At 35.2% G+C, this 14661-nt stretch overlaps 1 protein-coding gene and 1 long non-coding RNA gene across 28 annotated transcripts in view; one reads left to right on the forward strand and one right to left on the reverse strand.

Moving 5' to 3' along the window:
* arhgef39 (Rho guanine nucleotide exchange factor (GEF) 39) overlaps window positions 1-14661 on the reverse strand; it is a 105891-nt gene that overhangs the window by 66193 nt on the left and 25037 nt on the right. For all 27 annotated transcript variants that reach the window (XR_012401545.1, XR_012401543.1, XR_012401546.1 and 24 more), the window contains exon 5: window positions 11390-11508. Coding sequence is in view for 4 of the 27 variants with exons in the window: in XM_073945963.1 (XP_073802064.1) it covers window positions 11390-11508 (119 nt within the window). In the remaining 23 variants the exon portion in view is untranslated. The remainder of the gene's footprint in view (window positions 1-11389; window positions 11509-14661) is intronic.
* LOC141381603 (uncharacterized) overlaps window positions 1-14661 on the forward strand; it is a 34635-nt gene that overhangs the window by 17177 nt on the left and 2797 nt on the right. The gene's annotated exons all lie outside the window — the stretch shown is intronic.

Genomic DNA, 14661 nt, shown 5'->3' on the forward strand with positions numbered 1-14661 from the left:
TAAAATCTACAAAATATGTATGTAACTTATTTATCTATTTTTAGTATGGAGAGCTCTGCTGTGACATGTGAATTTCCCTCCGGGGATTAATAAAGTCAAACTAACTAACTAACTAAAAAGAAAATTATAATTGAAAATGATCAGAAATTTATAAAAAAAAAAAAAAAAATTAAAAATACTTATAAATTGATAGTTGGCTGCTAACTTTACTTTACTTTTATTGCTATTAATAATAATAATTATTATTATTATATAATATATGGATATATGCAATAGTTATGTCTGGATCTCGAATCTGATTGGCTGATAGCCCTGCAATATTCTGCAATATCAGAACTCGTACTGTTTCAGACAAAATCTCAAAGTGTTTTATACTCAACTTAAATCAGTTGTGGCGCCGTGCAAACTGTTCGCTCGAGTTAAAAAAAAAAAGCATGTGCTCCGCCAGCCGAAATCATGTCGCGCGCACCTAAAGCGAACCTCCGCAAACACACCGATGACGTCACATTTGCCGCATGCACTCAAACGAACACGTCGAGTATAAACCAGGCTTAAGGCACGCCTCCTACCAGTGCCGATATACAGCCACATCGCACTGCTAAACATAACTGCTACTTTATTTTTATTCATATTTTAAATTTTATTATACCAATAATAATTATCTATATTATAAATAATAATAAAACATAAACCAAACAAATTTAGGATATATAAAAAATATAAAAATTAAACAAAAAAGGTTGCTAAGCACTTAAATGTATGTATGTAATAATGTAGTAATACCTATGTAATATTAATATTATTATTAATATTAATAATAATAATAATTATGGTTTAAAAAATAAACTATTATTGTAGCTGTTGTTTAAAAAAGTAGATAAACAAATGATTCAATAAATTTCTTAATTAATATATAAAATATTTAATATACTTCAAAGGAAAAAACTGCTCTGCTTTAAGTTAGCACAAAAAAAAAAAAAAAAAAAAACTTGCACCCTACAAACAGCCTAAATGAAGCCTAACTAAAACAGGCCTTTTCTGAACATGAGGAAAACTAGAGCGGCAGCCTATTACTCATTAGAAATGAAAGGGAAGAAGAAACCAAACAAGCCCCAATTAAGCCTCCTTCTATTAAAAGGCACTTAAAACGAGAAATAATCTCACTTCTTTTTCTTCTTGTCTCATCTTGTAGTAACAAATACATTACAGGCATTATCAGCCGCGAATGCCCTTATTAGGGGCGTAGGGGGGGCAAGAAATCTAATTAAAGCGGCAGCGCAACAAAAAAGGGAACAGCCTAATGAGCATTATTAAAGCACATTCCAAATAATGTAAACGCAACGCGCTCGTTTAGCTGCCCTGTCCCACTCATTAGTGCGCAAAGCAAAGAGAAGATAACGAGACAATAACGTAATCTGCACCGTATTTATAACAGTTCAGATATTCTAATGAAGAGTGTGTGCTAGAAAGCAACGCTGGCCTAGTTACCGCTAATTCCTTTGTAATATGCGGATGAAACAAGCATGGCGCCTTTTATTATTATTTTATTTTCGTCTTCGTGCCGCAGCAGAAATGTCGGGTCAGTTACGCGTGCATGTCAGTGCTGGAGACGAAGAGGAGGAAATATCTGTCTAATTATTTGTCTTTAAATACGTGCATTAAGGATTCAAATTCCTAATTAAGAGACAACAGGCGCTGTCAGGCTCCTGCATGGGTTATTGAACACGGCGGCGGCTGTTGCATAATTACTGCTCTTTAATAGAGGGAGACGTATGAGCGCGTCGGCTTTGAAGCCACCAAAACTTCGGCAATTAAATTATAACACAAATGATAACAGAACGCAGATTGTTTTTCTAATAATACACTGGGAGACTTTTGAGATACGAGTCATGTACGAGTAGAAGATCCTTACCGCCATTACATTAAAGTTTGATTATTTTCTGTGAAGGGATAGTTTTTCTTTAAAAAGCAAGCACCTAACAAACGCATGATTACGTTATTTAAAAAAAAAATCATCAAATAATTAGTGGTGGACAGTAAATAAAGTATTTTACTACTTTATTTAAGGCAGTGCTTCATTTGTTAATTTCGAGGTCCTGGAACAAATCGTGTTAACTGATCCGGTATGTTACCCAAGGAGGTATGTAGAGGTGTCATGCATGAAAGTGGAGGCATTAGTGAAGTATTGTTTACTTCACTACATTCTAAAATATTGCACGTTTTACTATACTATATTTGCTAAACATATCAAAGTAAATAAAAAAAAAACTATTTTGAAGAAGAGGTATTAGAGTGGACAGACAAGATGGTGTTGTATAATTCGTGAACGAGCTGAATTTTTTCAGTTAACCTGTTAAACTGGTTCGCAAACTGTGCAGAACTATTTGTTTGTGAATCGGACTGACATCTGTTTACAAGTCAACAACTTACTGATTCAAATGATTTGTTCAAAGTGAGTCTTCAAGTAAGCGACTCACTGAATAAAGTGACTCGTTCAGAGTGCAGTCTCCATTAAACAACTTAGTGACTGAAGTGATCTGTTCAGAGTGAGCCTTCAGCAAACAACTCAGTGAATGAAGTGACTCGTTCAGAGTGAGTCTCCAGCAAACAACTCGCTTATTCAAATGATCCATTCAGAGTGAGTCTTCAGCAAAAAAAACTCACTGATTTAAATAATTCATTTGAAGGGAGATTCCAGTAAACAACTCGCTGATTTAAGTGACTCGTTCAGAGTGAGCCTGTAAAAAAACAACTCACTGAATGAAGTGAACTGTTCAGAAGGAGTCTTCAGTAAACAACTCTGTGATTAAAGTGACTCGTTCAGAGTGAGTATTCAGTAAACAGCTCATTGAATAAAGTGATATGTTCAGAGTGAGTGTTCAGTAAACAACTCACTGATTTAAGTGATTTGAAAAGAATGAGTCTTCAGTAAACAACTCACTGACTGAAGTGATCCATTCAGAGTGGGTCTTCAGTAAACAACTTACTGACTGAAGTGTTTCATTCAGAGTGAGTCTTCAGTAAACAACTCACTGATTGAAGGGACTCATTCAGAGTGAGTCTTCAATAAACAACTCACTGATTAAAGTGATCCATTCAGAGTGAGTATTAAGTAAACAAACCACTAATTAAAGTGAGTCGCTCAGAGTGAGTCTTTAGTAAACAACTCACTGATTGAAGTGATCTGTTTAGAGTGAGTTTTCAGTAAACAGCTTGCTGAATGAAGTGACTCGTTCAGAGTGAGTCTTAAGTAAGCAACTCACTGACTAAAGTGATCTGTTCATAGTGAGTTTTCAGTAAACTCACGGATTGAAGTGACTCGTTCAGAGTGAGTCTTCAGAAAACAAACCATTGATTAAAGTGAGTCGATCAGAGTGAATCTTCAGTAAACAGCTCACTGACTGAAGTGATCTGTTCAGAGTGAGTCTTAAGTAAACTCACTGATTGAACAGACTCATTCAGAGTGAGTCTTCAGTAAACAACTCACTGAATGAAGTGATCTGCTCAGAGTGAGTGTTCAGTAAACAGCTCACTGACTGAAGTGACTTATTCAAAGTGAGTCCTAAGTAAACAACCCACAGATTGAAGTGACTAGTTCAGTAAACAGCTAACTGAATGAAGTGCAACCTAGCATTTTACAGTGCAACATTAACGTTTCTCTCACATAAATACAAAAATAAACCCTGAGTAGTTCCAGCATTCCAGCACACAAACAAAACAAGCCATCTCAATTGGATCTAAAGCAAACCTAATACTTTCCAGCATATTAAACCTACTAATTGGACACCGATTGGCTAATTAGATACTTAAAAACCTCCTTTTGAACTGATGCTCACTCGAAAACTTGCCAAGCATGCAAACAACAAAGTTAATGAACAAAACAATAAGCTTAGATACATATAACGCCACAGACAAACACGACAAGCACACCGAGAAGAGTTTTCCAAGTTTTTCGCTGCACTTTGACTGTTCCCAAGTGCCTGAACCTAATTAACAAAAACCAAGACGTAAAGCAGATTGTCTGATAGCCTCCAAGAATTTCAATAAGGCTTCTGAGCTTGAGAGCCCAGCATTGTGTTAGGCAATCACTACTTGAGGTCAACATATCAAGGACGACGAGACGAGGGTAATGTTATATTTAGGGGATCAATACCAGTTCGGAGAGTAAATATATTAAATAAAAAGCACTTTTAAAAAGACTTAAGAATCTTGTAGTGCTCGTCCTAGTCCTTCAAGTCTCCGGCTGAATCGAAACAAGTGAGCTTTAGTATTACCCATTTGAGCGGATCAAAAGAAGAGAGGAGCCGAGTTTGCCCGAGGTCTCATCTTAAGACTAAACCGTAGATATGGAGGATGCGACCTCTCGACTTCCATGTAAAAGCGACATCTCAATAGCAAAGAAACCACGATTGGGAGGACGGCACTACAAAGCTGCTTTTAAATGAGTTCAATCAACACCTTTGCAAACAAACACAAGCGGCGCGGAAACCTCCTGAACTCCTCATTATGTTGCGTTTGAAGCACCGATTGAATTGAACCCATCTGCTGTGTAAGCACAGTCCCATATAACAGCCCTGACACTATCGGCTACATAATGGCTCGGCTCCATTAACACGAGTCCTCCTCCGCTTTTTGAGGCTCTCTGCATGTAAAAGAGACGCGGCCGTGACCTGCTGACCCGCTCCGAGTGAAGCCACAAAACCAAGGATTAACCTCTTATATGGCACTTCGCTACGTCAATGTTGAGGATGTTCAAATCCATTATGGAGCTGTGAAAGTGTGCTAAAAACACGCCTGTTTTTATTACTGTACGCTCTAAACCAGCCAGAACTAATGCTAGACACAATCAATATCATGGTCATTTCACTCCATCTGAATGCAAACTGGGACTCGCTTTTAATTTGAGGTGTAAATCGCGGTGGTATTTTACAGGATGATACGTTATAAAGCAACTCGCGAATAGGTTACTGGCGCTTTATTTAAAGATTTGGGATGAAATTGAATAGAGGATCCAAACTGGAAAAAAGCTGAAGAAATAGAACTGAATAAAAAGAAATGAGACAAGTTTATAGAGACAAAATTTAAAAGCTACAAGTTTTGGAAACCAATGAATAAAGCTTAAAAAGGTAGATAGATAGATGGACTTTATGACATATAGATGGATGGATAGATAGACTATGAGATGGATGAACAGATGAACATTATGATATATAGATAGACAAATGAACATGATGATATATAGATAGATGGATAGATAGATCCAGAAAGACATTATGATATATAGATAGATAAATTAACATGATATATGATTTGTAGATAGATGGATAGACAGATATTATGACAGATTAGATAGATGGACATTATGATATAGAGATAGAAAGACAGATAGATATTTTCATATATACTGTGGATGGATGGATGGATGGATGGATGGATGGATGGATGGATAGATGGATGGATAGATGGATGGATAGATGGATGGATGGATGGATGGATGGATGGACAATATGATATATGGATGGATGGATGGACGGACAGACAGACGGACATTGTGAAAGATAGTAGGATAGATAGACATAATTGACATTGATAGGCGGATCGATAGAAATTCTGATATATAGATAGATGGATAGATAAACTACAGTAAGACATAGATGGACAAATATATAGACATTATGACATAGATCGACGGATGGATAGATAGACATTACGATTTATATACATAGAAAGACGGAGAGACATTTTCATATATAGATGGATGGATGGATGGAGGGATGAATAGACAGTATAATATATAGATGGAACAATGGATAGGCATGATATATAGATGGACAGACGGTGGATAGACATTATTAAAGATAGTTGGATAGATAAATATTATAAAGGACAGATAGAGATTATGATGGATGAAAGGATGTATGGAAGGGCAATAGGATGTATGAAGGGATATTTTATGGGCTGAAGGAAGGATGGATGGATGGATTGATGGATGGATGGATGGATTTGATGGATGGGCAATAAGATGGATGGGCAGGTGGATGGATAGATGGATGGATGGATGGACGGATTTGTGGATGGATGGATAGTCATTATACGGACAGAAGGATGGATAGATGTTATGATGAATGGATGGATAAGTATTTTATGTAGAGAAGAATGGATAGATTTTAAGATGAATAGATGAATGGCTAATAAATTGACGGAAAGATGGATAGATGTTATGATGGATGGATGGATGGGCAGATGGATGGACGTTATGATAGATGGGAAGAAAGACATTATTATGGATGGATGGATAGGCAAATTGAGAGACATGATGAAAGATGGGTGGCTGGATGGAAATACAGTATAATATGGTGGATGGATGAATGGATGGATGGATAGAAATAATGGATGGATATTTTGATGGACGGATGGACGGACAAATGGATGGACGGATGGATGGACGGACAGACAGATAAAATGACAGCCAATGAGAGAACGATTGATTACCAAGAGACAAAAAGTAACATGGACAGATTAGTGAATATCTAATTGTATAAATACATTTTTTTCATTCAACTATCCAATTAAAATTACTTCAAAAATAATTTCACATCTTAAGAGACAAAGAACTTTGCAGAATAAAAAAACTAAATCATCTATCGGCTCATCGATAATCACCTAGAATCTCAATATCGAAGCTTTATTCATCTCTGCAGCACTCGACTTAACATCCATCATCAGTCAGGAGGACCGCAAAGAGGACGAGTGCAGGAGCAGAAAGAGAGAGACAGAGAGAGAGAGAGAGAGAGAGACAAGAAATGCAGCTGCGGTAAATGCCATTTAATAACAGGCCTGATTTTCTCCTCCCTCCCTGAAGTCCTGCTCCACGTCTTCAGCAGCCACCATGATGATCCTCGCCATCCATCATCCTCCAGCCCAATAAGTGACAACAATTTCCCCCGTTAGAGGCGCTGCTCCTGATTATCTGCACTCTCCCAGAATGCAGCTCTTCTGCCGCGCCACTTAAGATCATCATACAATTATTCGGATCCTGTGTGTCCTCGCCTTCCCAGAGCGCGGAGCCAGGAATCGATGGCGGGACAATGGCGAAACACGGTGATCAGGGCCTGAGAGGATGAGTTTAGATCAAGGGCGTCTTTGAACATGCTGATTGAGACGTGTGAGCTTCGACATTTCCCGGGGAAATTAGAGGAGGATGAAGATAACTGGGTAGAGGAACGTCTGGGGGAGGCAATGAAGTCTTGCTGTTTGCTGTGTGACTAAAACAGATTGGAAAGTATATGTTGCGTGCTTTCTGAAGGACGGCTTCTTGGGAGTTTGTGGGCACATAGTGGTTTGGGGCAATTGGTCAGTGCTCAATGGTGGACTGCGAAATGTCAAGTGATGCAGTTGTACGAATCGCAACTTGAACATGTATGTGATCTTACTGCTTTAGTTGAAATAGCATGAATAATCTGTAGAAGTGCCTACTTTCTTGTAAACCACCATCTCTTTTAAAGCATGATTGGAATGTTAAAAATATCAAAGTCCAAAAATATGCTAAACATTCATCAGTTTAATCATTTTGTAGTGTTTTTAAAAGCCTTTTCTCGAGGCTACTTTTATTTGATTGGTGAAGTGGTAACAATGTTAAATGTTTACAACTTGCTATAATTAATTTTTGTTTTTACATATATTTTAACTTCAGTGTTGACTGTCGCATGATCCTTTGATGAGAAGATTGCTTTGATACTCAAATAATTAGCATTATTCCTATACTATTATCATCATCACTAACAGTTCCTATAGTATACTACTAGTATTGCTAACAATAATAACAATGTTTAAACCAGCTGTGATTATTACTTTTATTTATTTATTTGTTTGTTTTATCTAAAAGGGACAATGATCATTAATCAACAGTGAAACTAAAAATAAGCCAGAGTTAGCCACAAGTTCAAATTTTTATCTGCTCCCCAATTTATATTATTAATATTTACTATATGACACATACTTTGAAGAATCAAAAAGCCAAAAAAATAGCATGTATTAGCTTTTTTGGTAATGTTACAAATGCCTTTGTCCCGTTTGATCAGTTCAATTTATTGTTACTGGATAAATAATTATTCAAAACATGTGAAAAAATGTCAATCAATCAATCAATCAATCAATCAATCAATCAATCAATCAATCAATCAATCAATCAATCAATCAATCAATCAATCAATCAATCAAATCAAATCAAATCAATCAATCAATCAGTCAATCAATCACTTTATAAGCAAAATCAGCAATTTAACCAAAATATATATAACATTTAACATTCATTCAATAGTCTTAGGAAAGACTTTAATTTTTTTTTTCTTTGAAAAATGTTTTCAAAGACAATCAATTAATCCATACATCGACATACCCACCCATTCATCCATCCATCCATCCATCCACACACTCACCCATCCATCCATGCATCCAAGGACGGCTTCTTGGGAGTTTGTGGGCACATAGTGGTTTGGGACAATTAGTCAGTGCTCAGTGGTGGACTGCAAAATGTGATGTGACGTGGTCGTACGACTCGCAGCTTGAAAATGTAAATGCTTTGCTTTAGCTTTACATTATTATTGTTATTGCATTCTGTAGTTTCTTGTCAATCGCTAGAGGCACGTTTGAAATGTTAAAACTTCCATTTAGTCCAGGAATATGCTACCGTTCAAAAGTTCAAATTGTTCAACATGCTTTTGAAAATCTATTCGCGAACCAAGGCTGCATTTATTTGATCTGTAAAGTGAGAAAACCGTTAAACACTTATACAACTTGAAATAAGTTAAAATTTTTTAATTTATTTTAACTTCAGTGTTGTTGACTGTCATGATTCTTTAATGCAAAGATCTTTACCATTATCATTATCATCATTATCATCATCATCATCATCATCATCATTATCATCATCAACATCACCACCAACTATTCCTATTTATACTACTAGTACTGCTAACAACAACATTTAAACCAGCTGTGCTCCGTCCGTCCGTCTACCTATCTACCTATCCATCCATCTATTTATCATTCTATCAATCCATCTATTCATCTATCTATCCAATCATCCATCCATTTTGTTATTCTACCTATATATCTATAATTTTATTGTTCTATATTTATTTATTTGAAGTACAACACCCAACATAATATTACCTTATATGGGCATGTAATCTGGTTTTCTTACACATTTTCCTTTATTTTTATGCTACATCAACATGTAGCAACATGCTGGCATGGTGAGTGATGAGTAGTTTTGAATCAGGACAACCTTTCCCTGACAAAAATCAAATTCTAAGCCTGGAAAAAAAAAAAAAAAAAAAAAAAAACCCTCTAACAATCAAATCACCAAAACCACACAAAGAAGGCCTATACATAAAACAAGACTTGATGAAAACCACAACATGTGGGCGAAAAACAGAGCCACGTTCTTATAAAGAATAAATATAAAGACATAATTATCATCACAGCAAAAAAATGAAATGACATTGTGTTTGTCTTCTTTCATGCCGGAAACTGCATTTAATAAGTAGGAGTGACATAAAAGCCTAATTAAGATGGACTCGAGCAGCTTGATAAAGGAATGCCATGTAATTTTTGCTGGTTCTTAAGCATGTTCTAGTTCATTTCGCACCCTGTTACACTAATTAACGGCTGAGACCACGACCGCATGAAATTACAGCCAACAAATTCGCCGGCTTAACAAAAGGGATTTTGACAGTTCTTGGACAGTCTGAAGGCAGGTGTGAGCACGACATCAAACAATAATTACGTCTGTCATTGAGAGGCTCCAAAGCATGGGGAAAAACGGATGGAGAATTCAAGCATGAAAAGTGTAACCCGGCGGTGACAGCTTTCTGTTATCATGCCATCAAATGAATCCCCAAAATCCTTCTTTTAAAAGTAAAACGCGCATAGTATGATCAACAAAATGTGAAGTTTGCGGAGTGATTTGACAGACTGTGAAGCAGACTGGCCCGTGTCAGAAAATACTGATGCAGAACCAAAACACTTTACATTGCAATAAACAGCTGACTGCATTTCAGCGCTGTCGATCCAATAATCTCCTCACCGGCGCAGATGGTTTAAACTTTAAACACACACACACACACACAAAAACATCCGCTGACCAATCCATCTCGTTTACTTGAATTCAATGCTTGAGGACATTTAATGAGATTAAAGAAAAGTTTGCATGTCAATTGCAGAAAGTGGTTGAGGAATCCATTAAATGGTATGAAATCAAAACACTTTTAGCTGAAGTCTGTCATTTCTGCATCGATACCATAACCAAATGGAGTATGAATTAATAATTAAGATAAATAAAGTTTCATATGAACACTCATGTAAAAAAAAAGTTTAGTTTAGTTTAGCCCCTTGTTGGTCTTTTCAGAGGGACAAAGAAATCCCATTGAAATCTTTTTTATTATATCAATGATTTAATTTTCTTTTTTCATTATTATATTTCATTATCATGTAATATTAGCATTAATTTGGAAGAATGTAAAACAACAAAAACTAAATATCAACAAAAAAACTTATTTAATATTATTTTTTTTTCTTTCCAGCTTGGGATGCACCAGAAGCTGATTATTATTGTCATGCCAATCCAGATAACTGATCAGATTTACATTATATTTCATATACATTTTAAACGTTCTTACAACTAAAATATATATATATGTTTTATGTAGACAGAGTATATAAAAAAACATTGGGGAAACAAGCATGTACAAGTTAAGAACATGTAAAAAAATTAGAGGAGAAATGGATAGCCCAAAGAGACATTAATATATTGGATATATTCCTTAGAACGTATCTTTCTTAGCAATAACTTTGTCTTTAACGAGTTTCCAGAGATTTTCAATCAGGTTTAGGTTAGGACTCTGGGCTGCCTATTCATTATTTTAATGATTTCAGCATCTTCTTTGCATTATACTGGTTCCAATACTGGTTAATGTACATTTAAAAAATTAAAAAACACACTAATTACAACTGAAAACTCCACCAAAAAGTAACACTGGCCAAAATGATCATAAATACAGATAAATGGTCAATAAAAATAGTACAAAAAACAGGAATTACAAAATAACCTACAATCTGAAAAAATATACTAAACTTTAAGGTTTGCTAAAGCATTTTAAAATTAGTTAATATTGCTTTTTTAAACAGAACTAAGCTATAAGAGATGGCAAAAGTGATCTAAATTTAAATGTTGCAAATCCCAATGAACAATTTAATATTGAATATTGTCAAATTACCAATAAATTAATAAAAAAAACACTTAAGTATACTTATATCCAATCCGGATATCCAATCAACATCACTTGTAAAATAAATTATGATCAAACATGTACACTAGACGACTTACTGCTGTATGCGCTGAAGAGGAAGCTCAAGCAGATCCTCCAGCTTCTGCTGACTGAACTCAGGCCTCGACTCCTGGAGCTTCTTAAAGCGTCTGAAGGCTTTGCTTTTCTTCACCTGAACCTGCCAAGCAAATGAACCGCGAATTAAAGATCTGCTTTCATGAAAACAAAAAGATACAACTGCAGAGCTTATCTGATAATGCTAGTGATAACACGCTTTATACTCAACCAACATTTTGATGTCTATTGAATTGTGTATTGAGATTGAATCTCATTCATGCACAACCAGACATCTTCGTTGTCGATTATCATAAACTGTCTTCTGAAAGCCTGGTTTCCATTATTTAAAACATTCACACACCATGTCAGGCTAATGACAGAGAGACATTACCACAAAATATCACTTCTTTATGTAAAATTGTTGAGCTTCCGTCTGGGGAAAGCATAGTTTTCTTTTGCCATGCTTGTAGTGTGAGTAAATAATAGATAAACATATCAAGAGCATGAAACAATTCATCATGTTGAAACGGTGCACACCGTGTTCGACACCTGCTCGGGTAACATTTACAGCCGGAGCAGCTGGAGTCTCCCTCTGAGAAACACACTGCCATTAAATCACCACATGCTAGACACACTGTGAGAGGAATCTGTTATTAAGGGCAGCAAAAATACATACAGTAAATCCATTTTAGATTAAAACCTGTCCTTTTTAGGAAAGATTGTGAGAAAGATATTAAAGGCAAGAAAAGCAACATTAAATAATGTTAAACAGACTAAATGGACAATTGGGTCTACCTAAATGAACAACAGAAAATAATAATAAATAGATCAGTATCAGTATCGGAGATCAGTATCGGCCGATAATCATGTTTCATGAATCAATCGGTACTTGTGGATGTGGCTGATCTAAACCGATTACAAGTGTTTGTTAAAAAGTTTACTAGCAGAAAAAGATGTATCCGGGTTATGGCTGGGTTATGCAAACCGCAAAATCCTCTGAATAAAATTAACTCAGATTAGATAGAATTTGGTCCCTCTCTAAATTGAGTTAAAGTTACTCAAGTTAACGAGACAATGAAAGGTTAAATTAGGTGATGATTGATTAAAAAAAACTAAAAAGAAACACAGAACTATAACCAACTTCAGTCAAAGTCCAGATGAAATCAGCTGAAACATAATACATTGAATCTCTCAAAATCTCAGCAGAGGATCATTAAGCAACTCCACAAACAGCAGCTTTACTTATTACCAACCTGTTTGCCCTTATTTAAATAGGGACCAAAAACTCTCTAAACTGAGTACATTTTACCCTGAGGATTTTGGACATTTTACACATGAGCAATGTTTCCAAATTGCATTATTAGTCATTTTTCTAACCATTTGTTTCTGTTTTCTTTTTGTAAAGCTACTTCTGACCATTACTGTACATATGCAACATCCTAAATTCATTATCTTAGGTAAGGTCAGATCTCATACTTATAGGATAATTATGTTTATGCAATGGTATAGTTATGTAAAGCTTGAATAATCAGAATCAATACTCAGTATCAGCCGATCACCATGACAAGGAATCGGTACTCGGTTGTAAAACTCATAAATGAAGCATCCCTAATATATATATATATTTTATTATTATTATTATTATAGATTCAACAAATAATACTGAAGCAAACATTGATATTTCATTAAATCAAAGATGCTAAAAATTATATCTTGCCCTAATAAATGCTTCAAAAAACTTAAAAGTAAAAATAAAGTTTCAAAATATAAATTAAATAATGTATACTTTAATACTTATAAACAATTCTGACTTGAATAAAAATTCATTAAATAATCAGTTTTCATACCAAATGTTGTGCTGGATAAAACCTATTAGTTTGAAGGGGAATGGCAAATAAAAAAGATTTCAAGATTTAAATAGTTTCTTGTGTCAAATATGCTTGACTATGTATTATTAAAATGACAATTAATGATTGCAATCTGTAAAACATGATATACATGCATGTCAGTGTTTGTTTTACACCGGCATAAAAATAACTAAACAGTATATGATCATAAATGGCAAATAAACTAGTTTAGATTTCCATTTTGTCAGCCAGCTTCATGTGACAATCTATTCTGAAAGACAGACCAGCCATGTTTGAATCATGTGAACAAGCAAACACATCTGCCCATGTTCCAGCAATTACCGCCATGTAGGTCTAGTGGAGGAATCAATGCTAACTTAAACAGCTCAGTCTGCAATCAATAAGAATCGGTCAATCGTCCACAGACATATTCCTGCTCTTAATTAACACATTAATATCTGCATGGCTCCAGGCTCTACCCGGATAAACACAGCCAGATGCGGCCAGACGAGGCATGGAGGGGCTTTGCTTCCAGGATAACACTTGAACACACAGTGGAGATCAAAATTAGAGAAAAACTTAGAAACACTTGATTTTTTTTAAAGAAATAAATGTAATCTTAATCATTAAATATTTAAAGGAACTTAAGTTGTGACTATAACATGCTTGTAAAACTGTGCTTGACAAAATAACCGAGGCACTTCAACAAAACTCTTTATTGACTGGAAAATAAAGTGATTAAAATTAGGGAAAAATAAATGTAGCCCAAAGAGACAGTACAACCAAAATGTATGTTATTATTAATAAGTCTAAAGTGTACAGGCTGTATCTACAGCTGACAATATGTTTCTTAGCAATAGCTTTGCCTTCAATGACTTTTCAGAGATTTTCAATTAGGTTTAGGTTAGGACTCTGGGCTGCCAATTCATTATTTCAATGATTTCCGCATCTTCTTTGCATCATCCTGTCCTTTCATGCATTTGTCTTTCATGGAAAACCATAAAACAACAGAACTTGAACGAGATTGGGCTATTATAAAAAATATGCAATATTCTAGAAATCACAGCTTTGGAACGACCAACTTCTCTTGCTATGACTAAAAAGCTCATTCTTTCGGCCTTTATTTGGAGAACCTGACAGTTTCAGTCACTTTATAAAATGGTACACACTAGAGAAAGTTTCTCATCTTAAGGCCTGGTGTAAATTAAAATAAATCTAAGATTGAACTAAAATTACATAATTTCGAACTAAATTTTGAGTTCGTTTTAGCAATTTACAATAACTCATCAATATAAAACTGAACTTATGAGTTAGTCTAATCCGTTTTCGTATGAAGGGCAAAAAATTAAATATCATTAAGAGCCGTGGGCCGAAGGTAAATAGACTAAACTACATCAGATTAAAGTTATCATAGTTAATTTCCTAAT

Source organism: Danio rerio, chromosome 4, assembly GCF_049306965.1.
Source record: "Danio rerio strain Tuebingen ecotype United States chromosome 4, GRCz12tu, whole genome shotgun sequence".
Lineage (NCBI taxonomy): Eukaryota > Metazoa > Chordata > Actinopteri > Cypriniformes > Danionidae > Danio > Danio rerio.